Here is a 20,312-nt window from a genome sequence, read left to right as displayed (position 1 = left end):
GGATAATATGTTCTCCTAGGAGATCTAGGTCCTCCAGTGCAACTCTGTGGTCAGAAATTATATTATAATAATAATAATCATCATAATATATTAATAATAAATAACAAACCTTGTGTCATTTCCCATTTGACAAAGTCCATTCCGTTTCTCGCTATCTCCTTGTTGCCTCCTTTCGTTTAATTGCCTTCAAGCAATATTTCTGACCCCCTTTTGGGGTTTCCTTGGCCAGAAGGGGTTTGCCATTGCCTTCCTCTGAGGCTGAAGAGTGTGACTTGCCCAAGGTCACCCATTGGGTTTCATGTCGAGCCAAATTCAAACCCTGGTTTCCAGAGTCCTGTCCAACGCTCCAGGCCGCCATAACGGAAACGACTTGAACAATGAGGTACCAGCAGCACTCTTTGGCAGAGAAGGTGAAGGTGTAAGGATTCCATAGGATGGGGTTGCAGCACTGAGATACCAATAATCAAGCTCATTTTCTATAGTGTCCATGCACCCATGTCACTAAAAGTTTCTACATGCATAGACACGGTTTTTCTCTCTTTTCCAACTCCACCAGGATTACAAGACATACTGGGCAGGACTCTATGGGCTGACTCTCTACTTCTACAACACCAACGAGATGTCCAGGTAAGGCACTGAGCTGGGGCAATATTGCTATTGGGTGGGTGAGTGGATGGAGATGGATAGTAGATGATAGATAGATAGAAGACAGAACAGATAGAGTGCAGATGGTATATGTGGTTGGTATTGGAAGTGTTGAGGTATTGACCCAAGTGTGGTGTATGGTTTGGTGTTCCAACTATGATTCTGGAAACAGGGTTTGAGCCCCCCTTGGCCATATAAATCCATTGGGTGTTTGGGCATTCAACTCTCTCGCCCCAGAAAATGCCACGATGGTTTGCAACACAACAATACAACAACACGACGTAACTAATAGGCAAACACATGATAGATGATATAGATAGATATAGAAGATAGATAGTAGATGGAAGACATTATATATATATATTCTAGACAGAGAGGAGAGGAGTGATTGAAAGTGGGTGATAGATGATGTAGATACAGCTCGACAAACAACAGAAGACATAGATCTGATTGATAGATAGGAGACAGACACAGAGGGGAGAGAGGAGGGAACAATGATAGATAGATTAGATAGAGATAGAAGATATAGATGTCGATGAGGCGAAGATGATTAGATAGATCGATAGATATGATGATAGATAGATAGATAGATCGGACAGTCAAAAGAAGAAGACGAGATATAGCGTACAGAGCTAGCGACGTGACAGCTAGATAGACAACCAGTAGATTGATACAAGATGTAGTACTAGTAGATGGATGGAAGACGGCTGGATGTGGATGATGGATGGTGGGGATGGATGGATGATAGAAGATAGATAGATAGATAGATAGATAGATAGATAGATAGATAGTAGATAGTTAGTAGATCCGCCTTGAGGAACAAAAATCAGCAAAAGCCGACGAACCATAAAACAGTAGTAAAGAGTGACAATTTAGTCTTCTCTGTCAGAGAGCTCTGGTTCCCCAACAAAATACAAATAACAAAATAATTTGCTCACAGCTGTGTAACTGATGCTTTCCATGTTCTCAGGAGGAAGAGGTCTTCCGTCGGGCGGTGTGGGAGAAGAACCTGCGGAGAATCGAGCAACATAACCTGGAGGCCTCTCTGGGCAAACACAGTTTCCAGCTGGCTATGAACCACTTGGGCGACTTGGTAATCAAGACCCGCACTCGGGGCAACCCTGCTAGGCTGAGATTGTGTCATGAGATGGAATGGTGACACCATTTAGCTGGACTGAGGGCATGGCTCAGTTCAGTGTCAGTGTCTCAGCTTTGCATGCCGAAGGTCCTGGATTCGATCCTCAGCATCCGCACTCGGGACAACCTGACCTATTTGCATTTTGCTTGTTCCTGATTTTAGTGTTTTTCAGTAGCCAAACTTTGCTAACTTTAAGGGTTTTTTCTTTCCTGTTGAGGTTGTCCAGGTGCTTGCGGGTTTCAGTGGCTCCCCAGTGCATTCAAACCTAATATCTGTTAGCATGGTCCAGAATTTCAGTGTTTTCAAAAGAGCATTTTATGCCCAGGATGGTTTATAATGTGTCACAATCCAGGGCCACACAGTATATATATACCCCACTCACTACCATGCCAGCATTCTCCGAAAATGCCAGCCAGAGATGCTGGCGAAACGTCAGGAACAAACTCTTCTAGAACATGGCCACATAAACTGAAAAGCCCACCAAAAACTATGGATGCTGGCCATGAAAGCCTTCCACTTCACCCGACTATGTGCCAACACACATTTCTTTCATATCCATTTGATATCAAAAAGAGGAAGTGTGGAGGGAAGTAACACTATCCTATGACTTCTCCATCTTCTCTTCTCCAAGCTAAACATCCTCAGTTGCATAAGCCATTCCTTGGTTTTTATTACCTTGACCATCCTCCTCTTGACATGCTCCGAGGAAACAGAAGGAGAATATTAACCCTGTTTTCCTCCCCAGACGGATGTAGAGTTTAACCAGATGCTCAATGGCTTCCATCTTGATCCAGTCCAAAGACACAGCAAAGAAGTTGCTCTATTCCAAGGATCGACCGATCAGGATGTTCCCAAAGAAGTGGATTGGCGCACCAAAGGTTACGTCACCCCAGTGAAAAACCAGGCGAGTTGAAATCCACCTGGGAAGACTGATGAAGGTGCATCTGTACTGTAGAAATAATGCAGTTAGACACCACTTCAGCTGCTCTGGCTCCAGCCTATTTGTAGTTTCCTCCTCTGAACAAATCTTGCCAAGAAGACCCCGTCCTTCGGGTCGCCATAGGTTGGAAATGCCAATAGTTCAGATGAAAATCTGTTAGTCCCAAAGGGGGAATGACCTGAATCACAGGGTTTGTTTAAATGAGAGAAACAAAGAGGAGAGTTTTCATGCAGGAAATCCCTATCTATCTAAGGAGGGGGAAAGAGAATGCAAACATCTTCTAGCAGTATCAAACTGCATCATTTCTACAATGTAGATGCACCCTTAGATATTTTTGACAACCTGTCTGGCGTTAAATACCACCTATGCATCATTTTATAACAATTCTCCCTTAGATGATAACTCAGTGTAAGGAGTTTATCACACCAGGGCTAATTTTGGCATTAAAGAGAGATTAAAGCTCATTTAAAGCATCCCGCAAGTAAAGCAAAAACGGTGAGTGATTGCGCGGATGATTATCACACGCAATTGCGCAAATAAAGTGATACTGGAAATGCATTGTTGCCGAAATCTCGAAAGTTCAAAGATGTGTGTTAATGTTTCTTTGTGACCATTTTCATGGCAACGTGAAATAGTTTCATGTACTTGCGCAATTTTCCCGGGATATTCACGGGATAAACTCCCAACCTCCTTTGTGTGATAAACGCCTAAGATGCATCTTCTTTCCATCTGGATTTCTAGGGCCATTGCGGTGCATGCTGGGCGTTCAGCGCCACCGGTGCATTGGAAGGATTGCTGTTTAAGAAGACTGGGAAACTGGTTGCGCTGAGTGAACAAAACCTCATCGACTGCTCCTGGAAGCTGGGCAACCACGGCTGTCGGGGAGGATATATCACCCGGGCCTTTGAGTATGTGCGGGATAACGGAGGCATCAACTCGGAGCAGGACTATCCCTACCTGGAAAAGGTATGAGAGATCCATAGGCCCATGGGTCTCCTACCCAATTCATTTTTATAGTGAGTTACTGGGATACTGGGATTTGTCTGTTTTACAAGGTCTTGGGCATAGGTATCTATTGTTTTTGAGCAACAAGCTAAGACGGGGCTTCGTTTTGCTTTTTTGTACCTATAAAACCCAGAATTGTCATAGAATCCTAGAGTTGGAAGAGACTCCAAGGGCCCTCCAGTCCAACCCCAATCTGCCATGCAGGAACTCTCATTCAAAGTACTCCCAACAGATAGTCATCCAGCCTCTGTTTAAAGACCTCCAAGGAGGGAGACTCCACTATAATATCTGAGGAAGGAGTGTGTTCCACTGTCAAACAGCCCTTACTCTCAGGAGGGTCCTCCTAATGTTGAGGTGGAATCTCTTTTCCTGGAGCTTGCATCCATTGCTCCAGATCATAGTCTCTGGAGCAGCAGAAAACAAGCTTGCTCCCTCCTCAATATGACATCCCTTCAAATATTTAAACAGGGCTCTCGTACCACCTCTTAACCTTCTCTTCTCCAGGCTAAACATCCCCAGCTCCTTAAGGCGTTCCTCATAGGGCTTCATGGTTTCCAGACCCTTCACCATTTTAGTCGCCCTCCTTTGGACACATGGCTCCAGTTTCTCAATGTCCTTTTTGAATTGTGGTGCTCAGAACTGGACACAGTTTTCCAGGTGGGGCCTGACCAAAGCAGAATAGAGTGGCACTATTACTTCCCTTGATCTAGACACTATACATCTATTGATGCAGCCTAGAATCACATTGGCCTTTTTAGCTGCCGCATCACACTGTTGACTCATGTTCAACTTGTGGTATAATAGGACTCCTAGATCTTTTTCACACATAGTCTCCTTAAACCAGGTGTCCCGCACCCTATATCTATTCATTTCAATTTTCTGACCTTTACATTTTCCTGTCATTTCCAGCTTTTCTGTTGAATAGGGAATGGGTCACTTAAGGAGTGTGTTGATGTCTCAGGCAGCCCCCACACTGCGGAATCAATGCAGGCTGACACTGCATGGCTCAGTGATATGGCATTCTGGGATTTATAGTTTGGCAAGCGATTTAGCTTTCTCTGTGGAGATCTCTGGTGCCACGGCAAAACAACAAATCCCAGGATTCCTTAGTGTGGAACCATGACAGTTAAAGCCGTGTTGAATTGTATTAATTCTGCAGCCATCCTTTGCATACCCCCCCAGAATTTCTAAGATGGATTTTCTGAATTGGCCACTTGGGGGAGCCAGAGAACACGCTCTGTGTTTTCAGCGTTATAATGATAACTAAAGTGAGTTACTTTGCTTGACTACAGTTAATAGTAAGAAGTTAATATGTCGGGGGAACAGTCAAATGAGTAAGGTAACTAGTTTCTTTTAAAAAGTAATTCATTCTAAGCTCTGTACTCACTGTTTTTAGTGGGGAGGGCGTATTTTCAATCATCTCTCCAAATACATTTGCCATTATTTGGGCTGCAATCCAGGGCTGGGGAACTGTTGGCACCATGATGCTGCTGGGCTGTAACCCTTACAATCCATCACCATTGCTAGGGCTCATGGGAGTTGCAGTCCAGTCATATCTGGTGGGCCACAAATGGCCTAATTCTCCTTTAAATAGTATGCAGTGCCTCAGTTTGAAACCAACACCTCCCTCTCACCGCGTTTTCTTCTTCCTCCAGGAGGAATCGGGGTGCCGCTACAATGCTCAGGTGCGCGCGGGGAACTGTACATCCCTGGTGCAAGTCCAAGCGGGGAGTGAAAAGGCCCTGGAGCAAGCCGTGGCAGCGGTGGGGCCAGTTTCAGTGGCTGTCGATGCCAGGAGCTTCTTGTTCCATTTCTATAAATCTGGTGAGGTGCTGTTTGGACACAGAAGCGTCCTTGGATATGATGGGTGTTTGCTGAAGAGCAGAATAACAGTGATGACTGGTGACTTCCATGTCAGTGGGGTGATGAATCCACTCCAGGTTTTAATCCATGCTTTAAAAGAGCTCTAGTCTAGAAGGTACTGTAATATGTAAAGGCCAGACTTTAAAGGAGCTCTCCATGGTGCTGAAACCATCCAGGTCTACCATCAGCCTTCAATCTTTGTGGGTTTTCGGGGTGCAGGATCCCCCCCCCCCAAATGAAGAATAACCACAAACATGGGCCTGTGTATTATGAGACAGACCCGTTTTGGGACTCTTCATGTACAATGATTTTCACATACTGTGTATACTTGACTATAAGTTTAGCTCATGTATAAGTTGAGGGCAGGTTTTGGGGTCAAAATTACGGATTTTGATATGACCCATGGATAAGTCGAGGGTAAAACTTAGGGGCATGTAATGAAAGACGCAAAGGAAAACAATGTCAAAGAACGTACAAAATCCCAACAGCCATAACTACTCTTAAGGCTGAATGGATGGGAGAGTAATGGGGCTCCATGCTTTGACGGTCCATACCTTCCATCAGCGGATGGTTCCTTCTTTTAAATAAGTGTTAAGATACAATACTTTCATTGACCTGTGGATAAGTCAACCCAGGTTTTTGGGGTCAATTTTTGGACCTAAATTTCTAGACTTATACATGAGTATACAGTACACTTCTCTAGGCATTCCTAGGCATTTCTCTACGCATTTTGTTGAGCATTTTTGTGGTCAATTTCCTCCAGAGGTTGACCATAGAGTTGTTCTGGAGGACCTAAAGATGCCTAGGGAGAACATATTCCTTCCATTGCATGTAGGACAGTGGCTGCAAATACAGTCAGCCACGAAGAATTAAATCTGCTTAACCTGCAAATATAGAGGGACGGCTTATATTCCGAGACATTTGGGAATAATCTATAAACACGGTTGAGATATGATGAAATGTCTTTTTCTTGGTGTGTGAGATGGGTTTCAGAGTAGTGATAATCCTGGAGTTGTGTCTGTATGTTTAAAGGGGTTCATGTTGCTCTCCGTTTTCTGTCCCTGATCCCTCCTTCCCGACTCCAAATCTCTTCTAGGAGTTTTTGCCAGCAGTTGGTGCAGCCATTTTGTGAACCATGCCATGCTGGCGGTCGGCTATGGCACGGTCCAGGAAGGTGGGACAAACACGGACTATTGGATCCTGAAAAACAGGTGAGAAGCAGGATGGAGATTTCGGGAGAAGGAGAGATCGCATGATCTCTGTTCATAAATGAATGGATGGTCTTTTCATCTGAATATGAAGATATTTGGTCAATTTGTGCCAAAACTGAAAGTTCCTATATCCGATATACTCAAATGTGGAAAAATGAGGAGCTACCAACAATTAAAAGTAGTAAATGGTGCAAATGGACAGAATAGCCCATTGCTAGGAAATAAATTGTCAAGAAAGAGAAAGAGAAAGGGAAGAATAGGCTAAAGTTACAGACGATGGGAAAAAACATATGGCCAAATCTATGTAATGCATAAGGGAGGGGGAAAAAAAACTACCAGACATAGATAAAACAAAGTGGAAATTTGTCAGAAGCAAAAGAGAGCAACTAATAATAGAAAAACCATTAGAAAACATGATAGTTTAATGGAAACTATATGATTCGAAGGATTTCAATGCGATTGGATGAGAAGTATCCAAGTCTAGTTTTAGCGACGTCGATGGAACTGATAAAGTAAAGAACAAGTATAAGATGAAGCCTTATAAAAATAAGGTCAATGTCTTTCTCGTTGTCTGATAATAGTGGATTATAGATATATTGTGGGATTTAAAATACATATTTGTTATTTATTAAAAACAAAACAGAAGAGAAAGTTCCTATGTTGGGAGGAATGTCAGGAGGAGTATCAGGGGGGATTATTATTATTATTATTATTATTATTATTATTATTATTATTAAGCTTTATTTATATAGCGCTGTACATAAAATCATTTAATTAGATGGTTCCCTGCCTTCATGCTTACAATCTAAGACACGACACAGAAGGAGAAGGGAATGGTTGAGGGGAAGAGGATCAGGTCCAGCATTCTTCTCTCCCTCTGAGTCCTGGACCAAGGCAGATGGACAGATGGAGGGATCTGTATCTTAAGGATAGGCCTGATGGCATTGGCCCATATTTCATGAGAAATGCTGGGAGAAATGTTGGCTATAAACACCATGAAATAATAAAGTAATAAAACTACAAATAAAATCTCATGCGCCCCTTTTCTCTGACTCTCCCGCAGCTGGACAGAGAACTGGGGTGAACAAGGTTACATGCGATTGGTGAAAGGGGTCGACAATCACTGTGGGGTGGCCAACCAAGCCAGTTATCCCACCCTGTGACCGCGGAAAGGCGAAGACGAGATCCCCTTTTCCAAAACCTTCTCTGCTTCGGATGGCCAAGATGTCGAACGGCCAAGTTGAAACGTTGCCGCCTTCCCCAAAAACCACAGTTTGCAAGACTGTGGGACGATCCACTGCCAGGGCAACGAATCTGCCATTTTTGGCACGCTTTCAAAATGGCAGCCATGGTCGCCATAGTCAAAGATGTTCAACTGCTTGGGGAAAAAAATGCTATGTCTATATCTATATATCTATATCTATGCATCATAAAAATAAAGATCCTGCAAAGATTGCAACGTTTGACTCGCTTTTAAGCTCTGACTTGAGTCGCAACTTCACATAGGTTTAGTAGTGTGCAATGCTGAAAGGACCCAGAGGGTGGTGGTATATTAAAATGAACATGCAATTTTGATCATTGGGACAAAGATATTGGGAAAATGTGGGTCTTGCAAAGCAGCCAAAGTGGTGCATTGGTTTGAGCGTTGGACTGCGACTCTGAAGACCAGAGTTCGAATCTCAGCTCAGCTATAGAAACCCACTGGGAAAAGGGTGGAATGAAAAGTAAAGGGATGGATGGGTGTGTGGATGGAGGGGTGACACAAACTGGAGAGAAGACGCTTGGAAGATAGGAAAAGAATTCAAAAAGACCCTGATAAACTAGAAAATTGGGCTGAAATGAATAGAATGAATGAATTTCAACACAGACAAGTGCAAGATTCTGCATTTTGTAGAATGGGAGATAGTTGGCTCAGTGCTGTGAAAAGGACCCACACTCTCAGCCCTAGAAAACTTGGTGACAGGTTCTTCTTAGGGTCACCATAAGTCCGAAATGACTTGGAGGCACACAACAGCAACAAATGGGACCAAAATGTCCTTGACTGGCACTCTGAGTTAGGATTTGCTTGGTTGCTGATGTTTAGACAACATTGTGTGGCTTCCTCTGTTAATGAGTAAATGGATTGGGAACCACAAATTCAATTCAAAGTGCAAAAGTAGTTTCCGTTCAGTTAACTCAGGGGCAGGAGGGGAAGCATCTTGCCCTTCCCAGCGCCATCAGGCAAAAGCAAACTGCTGCAGCCTCTGCTAACTTGTGGGTCTTTCCTCAGCCATAACTTTTGCTCCTTGAAAAACAAAACAAACAAAGCTGTTGCATTGTCAGCATTGTTCAGCGTAACATGGACGAAATGTTGCTTTGCCACACGAGTCTTGGATTTCATCTGTGAAATGTTGACAGGTATGAGAGCCAGTGTGGCGCAGCGGTTTGAGTGCTGGGCTATGGAGACCAGGATTCAAGTCCCCGCTCGGTCATGCAAACCCACTGGGTGACCTTAGTCACACTCTCTCAGCCACAAGAAGGCAATGGCAAACCTTCCCTGAAAAAACCTTGCCAAGAAACCCCCCATGATAGGTTGCCATAAGTCAGAAGCCGCCTGATAATCCGCCTTTGCAAGGGAGAGCAAAGTCCAGGCATGCAGACCCAAACAACTGGACATCTCCCTCTTGCTTTTCTCCAGGCACAGTTTTGTCATTCCGGATGTCCCCACTGGGGTGTTGTGTATGTGTCTCTGTGTGTGTGTTGTGACAGAAAAGGAAATCCAAGTCAAAAGGTGGTCACAGCTGATCTCTGGGAATTGGCCCTCCTTATGGGAAGCGAAGAGACTTTTGAGCCAAGTTTGGAGGATGGGGAAAAGCAGCACCAAAGTGAGAGAAGACCAGAACAAGATCTAGATTTCTGAAGAGAAAGAGATGGATGCTTCTTATCCTTTTCCTCCTGGAAGAGTGAATTCTTTCCTTCTGGTGAGTTTTAATCTTTTTGTGTGCCTTCAAGTTCTCTGTCTCCTTATGGCAATCCATAATTTGATAGGTTTTTTTTCCTTAGGCAAGGAAGATTCATGGGTCTCCCATCCAAGTCCTAGCCGGGGATGACCCTCCTTGGTTTCCAAGATCAGAAAGGATTTGGTACCTTTAGTGTGTTTAGGATATATATCAAGGTATGGTATACTTTGCATATTATATATGTGTGTATAAGTCCCTTCAAGTCACTGGTCAACTTGTTGTTGTTGTTTATTTATAGAGGGTTGTAAAGTTTGCACAGTGCTTTACATAGCAAGGGCCAAATCAAATAAGAAAAGAATAAAAAGAATAAAAACCTGCTAAGCATACAATCTAAAACAACACTAACATTACATTATTAAACTCTTAGGTTAGGAAGAGTCAGAGGTGGTTTTGCCAATTCCTTCCTCCTTTGTGGGTTTTTCTTGGCAAGCCTTCAAGACCCCCAAAGCTTTAATATTCTAAAGGTACCATATTCCCTCTGATCTTGGAAGCTAAGCAGGGCTTAGGATTTGCATCGGAGGCCACCAATGAATCCCATATAAAGAAACCTCTCTGAGTCTTCCTTGCCCAAGAAAACCTTATGAAATTTATGGGGTCTCCAGAAGTCAACAGGAGACTTGAAGACACACACATGCGCATATTAGATTAAAATTAGTTTTAAAAATCATTTTGGAACGGTAAGCTTGGGAACGTTTCATAGTGAGACATGTCCCACATGCCAACATTTAAAACTCCTCTTTCTCTCTCCTTCACGTTGAAGATGCAATGGATACTGATGTTTGTCTTCATCGTATCATCCTGCTCCAGTTTGTCCGAAGATCCAGTTTTGCTCCAGCGAGAAGGAGGTACCAAACTGGGAAAGGGAGGTAGATGGAGAAGGTTGACATGTTGGCTGCTTAACCATTTGATTCTGGGTTGCAAAGCCATGGGGAAACTCTTGAGGTCTAGCACCTTGCTTCCTTGCTTCTCTAGTCATTCCCCCGTAGCCAAAATTTCAGCCTAACTTTTGCCCTCGACTTATCCACGGGTCATATCAAAATCCATAATTTTGGCCCTAAAACCTGCCCTCGACTTATATATGAAGTTGACTTATAGTCGAGTATGTCATTTTCTAAAGTATTCTTTGTGTCTTTCTCTGACACTGAATCGAGTAGAAGGCAACAGGCCTTATAATAGATATTTTTCAAAGAGATTATATTTTTGGGGGGTGTATGTGTGTGTGTAGGAAACACAGATGGTTCGGCACACCAGCAGTATGTTAACTATGGCGTCCCAGAAGTGATCTTGCCCTGCTCCATCCCAGAAAATGCATCCACAGTGCAATGGCGTGTAAATGGCACATTGGTGCCCATTTTGAAGGCGGCAAGCAAGGATGGCAACCTGGTCTTGAGGAACCCCAGTTTTGCACAAGAAGGGGAATACACATGCCATGATCTGGCCACCGGACGGAGGCTGAAACGGATTCATCTCAAGCTGGGCTGTGAGTAATAACAAAAAATGAAAACACAGTGCATTCCTCCTTTGTTTGTTACCTTTTGCATTTTGTCTTGACTGTTGTTGCTGTTGGGTGCCTCCAAGTCATTTCAGACTTATGGTGGCCCTAAGGGTAAACCTCACATGGGATTTTCCTGGCAAGATTTATCTATCTTTCCCCCCCTTCTTCCGCCAGACCCTCCTGAGAAACCTGTTGTCCGATGCTGGTCCGCAAGTTACCCGGCCGCCAATTGCACCTGGAGTTTGGAAACGGAGACACACATGCCCACTTCTTTCTTCGCCACATACAAGTATTTTATTTTGTTTTATTTTTATCCTCTTAGAACTGCGATGCAGAGTAGCTCACAACAAACCTGCGGAAGACATGATAACTATTTTTAAATACTTGAAGGGATGTCCTGTTGAGGATGGAGCAAGCTTGTTTTCTGCTGCTCCAGAAACTAGAGTTGGGAGAAAGGAGGGATATAAGAAAATAATAATAGTAATAATAGTAATAATAGCAGCAGCAAATGGATTCAAGCTGCAGGGAAAGAGATTCCACCTAAACATTAGGAAGAAATTCCCGACAGTAAGGGAATGCTTTGGTTGTGTCTTCCTGCATGGCAGAGATGGGTTGGACTGGATGGCCCTTAGATGGCCCTTCCAACTTGATGATTCTTAGCAGCTGGACAGGGCATGCTGTGCTCAATCTGCCCCTCTTTATGCACTAGGTATGGTTGGGAAGGAGAGGTGTATGAGTGCATCCAACCCATTCCAGGGGCCAACAGCTGCTTCATCCCCAACATCCAGATGTTCGCTATCGATCCCTATGTGCTTAACGTGACAGCCGTGAACCCTCTGGGGACAGCCACGAGTCTCTTTTTCATCTTCCTGGACGAGATCCGTGAGTTGCTACCAAATTACTATGCCTAGTGTACGTTGCTCTAACTGCGCTTACTTCACTGTATGGGATTCTGATATTAGTATTCTGCAGAAGTGCATGTTATAATATATAATATACAGGATATATTATGTTATGTTATGTTATATGGGTTTCCATGGCCGAGCTGGGATTTGAACGCTGGTCTCCAGAGTCCTAGCCCAACATTCAAACCACACATTCTGTACCCCAGCCAAAAATTTTCTTTTACTCCGCAAATTTCTAGCATCATGGCACACACTTAAAACTTCACTAGTGTCACATTTGAAGCATCACAAGAAAAGAGATCTGGCAAAGCAATCCAGGGAATCCAAGCACAGCAAATAGAAGAGTTTTAGGTGCGGACGATTTTTGGCGTCTCACTCCACGTAATACTAAAATCTGGGAGACTGAAAGAAAAATTTCATTCAATTTTTATTGATGTGGCAGTGCCCTCATTGTACCCCTCACCATCCTTACCCCCGTTGTGTATCATTCCCTTTATTGTGTTGTGGTTTTTTTTGTAGTCAAGCCGGACCCCCCAGAGGATGTGAAGGTCTCTCCGATCCAAAGAGAAAAGAAAAAGCTCCTTTTGGAATGGAAACCTCCTGGTTCGTGGCTCCTACCTGAATATTTCCCCTTGAAGTACATGGTCCGTTACTGGAGGGAGGGATCTAACACCAACAAGTCGGTAAGAAATAGAGAGAAATGAACTCAGTTTGCATCAATGGAATTAAGCTGAGGACAAAGGAGAGGAAAGCGGGAGGAGGAGAGAGAAACTGGGACATTTTAAAAGCAGATGGAAAAGTGGGAAAGCAGAAGATTAATCAGGATTGTTCCTGCCAAATCAATATAGTTGAAAGAAGCTACTTTTGCACTTTGAACTCAATTTGCAGCAATAGAAGTAAGCTGAGGACAAAGGAGGGGAAAGAGAGAGAAAGAGAGAGAAACTGGGACTTGTATTATTTGTATTAATTTACACTTTTATAGTATTGCTTTAACCTTGTTATAGTAATATTTTACTATTTTTATAATCATGTTTGTAGTTTTAGGCTTTTGTTTCTATTTTGGGTTGTTGTTTTCTCTCCCATGTAAAGTGCTATGTAAAGCCTATGGTGCTATACAAATAAACATAAACATAAACATAATAATAATAATGGGGACATTTTACAGGCAGCTGAGAAGGTGGGAAGGCAGAGGATTAATTTGGAAAGTGGAAAGGTATGAAAGCATTCAAGATGCAGTTTTTCATTGTTTGGGGTAGTTTGTAAGATGACATCCACTTTGGATCCTCAAGATGCAAGGCCACAGGGCTTTTCATTAAATGACATAAGTTTTAAAGAAGATCAATAATCTGTTTCTGCTTACTGTTTTCTCTCTCTCAGACCAGGCCGACCGAGCAAACCTACTTCGTCTTGACTGGCATCCGTTCTGGAGTAAAGTACCAGGTCCAAGTCGCCGCGAAGGACTTTCTTGACAATGGTGAATACAGTGCCTGGAGTACTCCAGCCTCTGGAACAGCTTGGGTCCCAGAATGATGGGCTATATGGTCCTTGTGAGGTGGACAAACCCAAATATCAATGTTTGGTAATATGCAAGAGTCATATATATATGGAATAAAAGATGAGGGTGAACTAAAGTACATGTAGTTTAGAATAGAGGCTTCTGGGAGAGTGGAATGCAGAAGGGGGGCAGATGTAGAGATGTTCAAGGTGAAGTAAGTGTTCATCCAGGCGTATAAAGGGAACAAAGATCCTTAGTATGATAAAGAATGTAATTTCACTGGCAGAAGGGCCTCTGAATGCCAGCGTAGCTGATAAGAGACAATGGGGTGTAGCCAAATGCATTTTAAAGTATATTTAAATGTATTCATGTATCTGGGCTATGACTGCTGGAAATTTATATGTTTGGAGTGAATGCCCAATGAGGTGATGAAGATGAGTTTTCTTTGTCTGTTTCCCTATAAAGGTAACCATTTTCTTTGGCTTGATGCCTCAGTTCTGTTGGAATGGGAATTCTGCTGGGGACAGCTAGCTTTGAATAAATCTGAATTCCCAACGAAATCTGGGTCCTACGCCTTACTCTATTCTGTCAGAACCTTTAAAACCTATCATCCACAACACTTGTAGCAAGGGGATTTTTGTATAATCCGCTGCATCGTCCATTCCCATTTTGGCCAAAGCCGTTTGGTCTTCTGTGACTCTTTCTCTGTGTAACTTACATCGTTGGTTTGGCTGGCAAATCTATTTTAAAAATTCCATGGGGAAATTCAACGTTCTCTTATTCCTCCTTTTTCACTTTTGTTTTACAATCAAGTTTCTGTTCCTTATGGTGGCACTGATTTGTGCTTCAAACCGTCCAACATTTCACTGCCGAAAACCAGGACTAAACTACATCAGTGTGTGGTCAAGATGATTGAAGTAATTAATAAGGAAGAAATTATAAACTTCAGCACCATGAAGTCCTTTTAAATTTGGGTTCATTTCTTGTCTGACAGGCAGCCACTAGTTTCTGTCGCAGCCAATTATAAAATTATATTATGATGCTGTTGAAAACTCAGGGTCTCAACATGGTTCACAGTACAGAACCTTTTTGGGGGTGGAGAGGTATTGGAATGGCTTCTCTCTCATTATGGAGAAAGGCACTCTTGCCATGTTCAGAGACACAGTATCCTTGGAATTGTTGCTTCCAATGTTTCTACACTTTCCTTTCCGCTGCCACTTGGGGGAACTCTGTACATGCCTAGGAACATGTCACTTTTGTTTTGTTTAATTTGAGAGTTTTCTTTGCCATTTCATGGGGGAACAACTCTTGCCATGCTCAGAGGCAAACTTCTTTTTTGCCATAGGCTGTCGTATGTTTCTGGGTTCTGTTTTGGTCAAAAGACAATCTTCTCCTAGAATTCTGCACATGCTCAGAGGCAAAAGTGTTTTGTTTTGTTTTTCCAAACAGACAGTTATAATTGCTTCAAGCCCTGGTACTGGAAGAAGAATTTAGAGCAGTATCTTTTAATTCCTCTCACAAATATGCACACTAAACAAAACCATATCCTTTTTTTTTCTTCCCCAAATTCCTGTCCCGGTACCAAAGGCGCGAGGGCTTTTGTTGCACCATCGGACCGCTTTTAGAGAGGACACGCCGGCTGACGCGTCCAGTCGGACGACTTTAAGAGAAGGAGGCCTTTGCGGCGGGGCTTACTCTTGACAGACAGTTATATCAGCCAATAGAATTGCAGATCGGAACGACGTGTCTCCTTACGCACATATAGAAGACTCTAAGCGAGAGGCGGGGCTTACTCTTGACAGACGGTCACAGAAGCCAATAGAATGTGAATACGGGGAGGACACTCCTCCTTATGCACGCAGTAGGGTAAAATATGCTTAGAGAGGGGCTTACCTAACTTTTGACAGACGGTTACGAAAGCCAATAGAATGCAAACATAGGGAAGACACGCCTCCTTATGCACGCAGTAGAGCGATATGCTAGCGAGCGATACGCCCCGTACCTTTGACAGACGGTTATGAAAGCCAATAGAATGAGACGATGGGGGAGGACGCGCCTCCATAGAAGACTACAAGCGTCCGACATGATTAAGGCGGGCTTTATTCTTGACAGACATCCATAGTAACCAATAAAACGAGAGGAGAGAGGATAGATTGTCATAGCAACCAATAGAAACCCTGGAAAAGAGCCGCGGCAGCCAGTAGGAAAAGAGGAGGCGGGGCGAAGCTGTAAACCGAGGAGAGAAGGCTGAAAACCGTCGAAGAGTCAAAATGTCGGAGCGGAAAGTGTTGAATGTTAGTGAAGGGGGCAAGAAATGAGGGGAAGGGGAGATTTTGGGGGCTGTCTGTCTGTCCTGGGGGCGGTTTCTGAGGAATGGCCTACCTCGCAGGGTTGTTGTGCGGACAAAATGGCGGCAGGGAGGAAACTATAACTCCCTGGGTCCAAGGAGAGGCCAGGAAGGCTGTTATAGGCCCAGATTATGGAAATAAGGATGAGGAAATTGGAGACTGTGTCCATCTCCTTTGGCTCCATCCTACAGAATGCTGGGATTTGTAGTTTGGGGGGAGGCACCAGCCCTTTGCTTTGGGCAGAGGAAGCTGAAGCTACAAATCCCAGGGAGCAAAAGTAGTGTCAAGATGGGTTATTTGTACAGTTTTGGCTTCCCTGCCTCCATCCTGGGATTCGTAGTTCTTTGGACAGAGGAGGCTGAAGGCTCTGGTAAAGCTACAAATCCCAAGGTTTCCAAAGGACGGAGCGACGGCACTTAAAGTGGGGGGGGTCAAAGGGCATCGTTTCACGTACGTTGTCAGAACACCTGTGAAGAAAAACAAACTGTTACTTGAACTGACGCCGCCTTCTTTCCTTTCCTTCCAGAAATATTACCCGCCGGATTTCGATCCGTCCAAAATCCCAAAACTTAAGCTCCCAAAGGACAGGCAATATGTGGTCCGGTTGATGGCTCCCTTCAACATGCGGTGAGAGGAAAAACAAACAAACAAACAAACAAACAAGCCCTGGAGTGTTGGTTGGAGTTGTGTCCTACTTGATTTACAGTGAATTACAGTGGTCCTTCCTCCACATTCGCCGGGGTTCAGGGTGAAGGACCACTATTTTAGGCTGCATCAACAAAAGTATAGTGTGTAGATCAAGGGAAGTCATAGTGCCCCACACCTGGAATATTGCATCCAGTTCTGGGCACCACAATTCAAAAAGGACACTGAGAAACTGGAGCCATGTGTCCAAAGCAGGGCAACTAAAATGGCGAAGGGTCTGGAAACCATAAAGCCCTATGAGGAAAGATTCAGGGAGCTGGGGGTGTTTAGCCTGGAGAAGAGAAGGTTGAGAGTTGATATGATAGCCCTATTTAAGTATTTGAAGGGATGTCATATTGGGAATGGAGCAAGCTTGTTTTCTGCTGCTCCAGAGAATAGGACCCAATGGAGCAATGGATGCGAGCTACAGCAAAAGAGATTCCACCTCAACATGACAAAGACCTCTGGTGCCACAGTAAACTATTATTCCCTGGATTCCCTAGCACTGAGAATTGTAGTTTATTGTGGCACCAGAGCTCTCTGACAGAGAAGGTTAAATGTCTCACAAAACTACAGTTCCCAGGATTCCCTTGCATTCAGCAAGGCAGTTAAAGCAGTCTCAAACTGGATTATTTCTGCAGTGTGTCTTGGACCAGAGTTTTCTTGGCAAGATTTCCTCAGAAGAATTTTGCCATTGCCTTCTGATTCTTAATGTCTTAAAAACAGCATTTTAATTGGCTGTGCGGTTTAATGCTTTTTTAAAAATTCCATATCCTTTCAGACATTCAGTTTTAATTTATCTTGTCAGCTGCTTAGAGTCCTTTTGGGAGAAAAGTGTGATATAAATCAAACAAATAAAGGGTATGGGCTCCTCATTTCATTTTTCCTATAGTCCTCTCCCCTCTTTTTAAACCCTTTCAAAAACCTTCCTTTAAACCCTATAGGTGCAAGACGTGTGGCGAATACATCTACAAAGGCAAGAAGTTCAACGCACGGAAGGAGACGGTTCAGAATGAGTCGTACCTGGGGCTTCCTATCTTTCGTTTTTACATTAAATGTACCCGCTGCCTTGCAGAGATCACTTTCAAGGTAAAGGGTTCTACAGTTGGCCCTCTGCATTTGTGGCTTTGACTTTTACTGCTTTGATTATTTGTGTTTTTGATTAATACATTCTCTCTAGGAATCTCTAGGTCCTCCAGCTCTACTTTGTCAGAGGTTGACCATAGAGTTGTGCTGGGGAACTTAGAGATTCCTAGAGAAAACACTTCTATAGGCATTTGTAGGTCCTCCAGCATGATTCTATGATCAGCTTCGGGCAGATATTGACCATAGAGTTGCGCTGGAGGATCTGGAGATTCCTAGAGAGTGTTCTCTTAGGTAAAACGAATAATGTCTTTTTATTTGTGGTTTTTCCATATTTAAGGGGGTCCTTCACCCTTAACCCCAGCGAACGTGGAGGGACCACTGTATTCCTTGCTCTGACAACTTGAATGTACACAACAACTTTTGATCAGTCCTTTGGTTGGAGTCCCAAACTAAGGGCAGGATTTTTGGTTGTTTTAGAAGTTCTTCCTTCCACTCAGTGGCTCCTAGATGAGAGAGCATCTTAATCATAGAATCATAGAATCATAGAGCTGGAAGAGACCGCAAGGGCCATCCAGTCCAACCCCCTGCCATGCAGGAAATCCAAATCAAAGCATCCCCAACAGATGGCCATCCAGCCTCTGTTTAAAGACCTCCAAGAAAGGAGACTCCACTACACTCCGGGGGAGTTTGTTCCACTGTCGAACAACCCTTACTGTCAGGAAGTTCTTCCTAATGTTGAGGTGGAATCTCTTTTCCTGTAGCTTGCATCCATTGTTCCATCTTGTTCAATGTGGCCCTGATATAATAGTTCTCTTGGGTTTCTCGTGCCCTGTTCAGACAGATCCTGAGAACACGGACTATGCCATGGAGCATGGCGCCACGCGGAACTTCCAAGCCGAGAAGCTGCTGGAGGAGGAAGAGAAACGTTTGCAGAAAGAGAGAGAGGATGAAGAACTGAACAATCCCATGAAGGTATTTTTTTTCAGTGTGTGTGTCAGATTACCTGAAAATTGTGCTGTTGTTGGTCCTCCCCTTTAATTGGAGCTTTGGGGGAGTGGAGGGGGGCTTAAGGTGTCACAGGAGTGGAGTACGAGGTCCACATGTAGTCCAAGGCTTGCTCTGGTCCCACCACTCTGGTAACCATAACATCCTTGATTTTGCTTAAATCACCCCAGTTAAGGAGAGCCCAGCACTTTCCAAGGCACCTCTTAGTACTAGTTTCTTGTAATGATTGGCCCAAATATTGTTTGTAGAATCAAAGAATCTTAGAGATGGATGGGACCACAAAGACCGTCAAGTCCAGCCCCCTGCCATGCAGGAAGACACAGCTAAAGCATTCCTGAAATATACCCATCCAACCTCTACTCAAGGACTTCCAAAGAAGGAGAGTCTTCTACCTTCCGTGACAGTTATTCCACTTGTTATAAGATGTTGAGGTGGAATTTCTTTTCCTGTAACTTGAATCTATTGGTTTGTGTTTTAGTCCCTGGAGCAGCAGAAAACAATCTCACTGCAGTTTCTGCAAGCCATCTGTTCAGCTATTTACTGTTGTATCACCTTTTAGTCTTCTCCAGGCTAAACATCCCCAGCTCCCTAAGTCGTTCTTCATAAGGTTTGATTTCTAGACCTTTGATTATTCTGGCCACCCTTCTCTGGACACATTCCAAATTGTCCACATCCTTCTTGAATTTTGGTATTCCAGGTGACCAAAACAGAATAGGTGGCACTACTACTTCCCTTGATCTAGACACTATATTCCTATTGATGCAACCCAGAATTGCAGCTTCTGCCCATTGTTCATCATCCAAGTAATGCGAGTTGGAATGAAGGCCTTGAAATTGGGAAGAGCTGACTTTGGTCTAACTCTTTTTTCTCTGCCTCCCCTGTTTCCCAAATCCTCAGGTTCTTAATGGCCACATTTGCTTTTTCCCTTCTCTTTATCTTGCAAGGTTTTGGAGAACAGAACCAAAGATTCCAAGCTAGAGATGGAAGTTCTGGAGAACTTGCAGGAGTTGAAAGAGCTGAACCAGCGCCAGGCCCACGTGGACTTTGAATCCATGCTGCAGCAGTACAAGGAGTATGAGGAGCAGCAAAAACAACGGGAGATAGAGGAAGACAAACAGGAGATGAAGTGAGGGTCCTATGGGTTTGCCCCTGAGCCAACATCTGGGAGGTGTAGTCCAAAAGAGTAATTTTTCAGAGCCCTGCCTCCAGGATGCCCTGTCCTTGTGCTCTGGGATATTGCAGTGTGATGGTCCTCCTTTTCAAAATTCCATGTGTATTTATTTATAACGCCATCTTTCCTCATTTCCAAGCTTTTTTCCTCCCATCAACCCTGCAAGGTAGGTCAAATCTGGAGAGAATGACTGGCTCAAGGTCAACAAGATCATTTCATGACATGGCTGCATCTACACTGTAGAAATAATGCAATTTGACACTGCTTAGAACTCTCATGGCTCCATCCTATGGCATCTTGGGCTTTGTAGTTTGTTGTGGCA

At 43.7% G+C, this 20,312-nt stretch overlaps 3 protein-coding genes across 5 annotated transcripts in view; all 3 read left to right on the top strand.

The window, feature by feature from the left end:
• The window catches only part of LOC121936543 (procathepsin L-like), an 8,804-nt gene extending 549 nt beyond the window's left edge, over window positions 1-8,255 (top strand). Inside the window, exons 3-10 of the mRNA XM_042478865.1 lie at window positions 557-627; window positions 755-761; window positions 1,616-1,738; window positions 2,529-2,687; window positions 3,465-3,689; window positions 5,384-5,552; window positions 6,688-6,802; window positions 7,866-8,255. Coding sequence (XP_042334799.1) covers window positions 557-627; window positions 755-761; window positions 1,616-1,738; window positions 2,529-2,687; window positions 3,465-3,689; window positions 5,384-5,552; window positions 6,688-6,802; window positions 7,866-7,965 — 969 coding nt within the window. The 3' untranslated portion in view covers window positions 7,966-8,255. The remainder of the gene's footprint in view (window positions 1-556; window positions 628-754; window positions 762-1,615; window positions 1,739-2,528; window positions 2,688-3,464; window positions 3,690-5,383; window positions 5,553-6,687; window positions 6,803-7,865) is intronic.
• A 1,219-nt stretch (window positions 8,256-9,474) lies between these two features.
• On the top strand, window positions 9,475-14,256 carry EBI3 (Epstein-Barr virus induced 3). 3 transcript variants are annotated; one of them, XM_042479173.1, is made up of 7 exons: window positions 9,475-9,762; window positions 10,562-10,646; window positions 11,015-11,281; window positions 11,471-11,585; window positions 12,006-12,178; window positions 12,721-12,884; window positions 13,579-14,256. In XM_042479173.1, the coding sequence occupies exons 1-7, from the start codon at window positions 9,712-9,714 to the stop codon at window positions 13,729-13,731; spliced, it is 1,008 nt and encodes a 335-aa protein (XP_042335107.1). In that variant the 5' UTR covers window positions 9,475-9,711; the 3' UTR covers window positions 13,732-14,256. The 3 variants fall into 3 exon arrangements, with proteins under 3 accessions (XP_042335107.1, XP_042335106.1, XP_042335108.1); XM_042479172.1 differs by having other exon boundaries at window positions 9,476-9,762; window positions 11,006-11,281; XM_042479174.1 differs by having other exon boundaries at window positions 9,478-9,762; window positions 11,027-11,281.
• A 1,594-nt stretch (window positions 14,257-15,850) lies between these two features.
• Window positions 15,851-20,312, top strand: part of YJU2 (YJU2 splicing factor homolog) — a 7,568-nt gene continuing 3,106 nt past the window's right edge. The window contains exons 1-5 of the mRNA XM_042479822.1: window positions 15,851-15,990; window positions 16,571-16,671; window positions 17,673-17,817; window positions 18,652-18,786; window positions 19,764-19,945. Of these exons, the coding sequence (XP_042335756.1) occupies window positions 15,967-15,990; window positions 16,571-16,671; window positions 17,673-17,817; window positions 18,652-18,786; window positions 19,764-19,945 (587 nt within the window). The 5' untranslated portion in view covers window positions 15,851-15,966. The remainder of the gene's footprint in view (window positions 15,991-16,570; window positions 16,672-17,672; window positions 17,818-18,651; window positions 18,787-19,763; window positions 19,946-20,312) is intronic.

The sequence above is a fragment of the Sceloporus undulatus genome, chromosome 7 (genome assembly GCF_019175285.1).
Source record: "Sceloporus undulatus isolate JIND9_A2432 ecotype Alabama chromosome 7, SceUnd_v1.1, whole genome shotgun sequence".
NCBI classification, from domain to species: Eukaryota; Metazoa; Chordata; class Lepidosauria; order Squamata; family Phrynosomatidae; genus Sceloporus; species Sceloporus undulatus.
The sequence above is the reverse complement of the archived record's forward strand: the minus strand, read 5'-3'. Positions and strand labels throughout refer to the sequence as shown.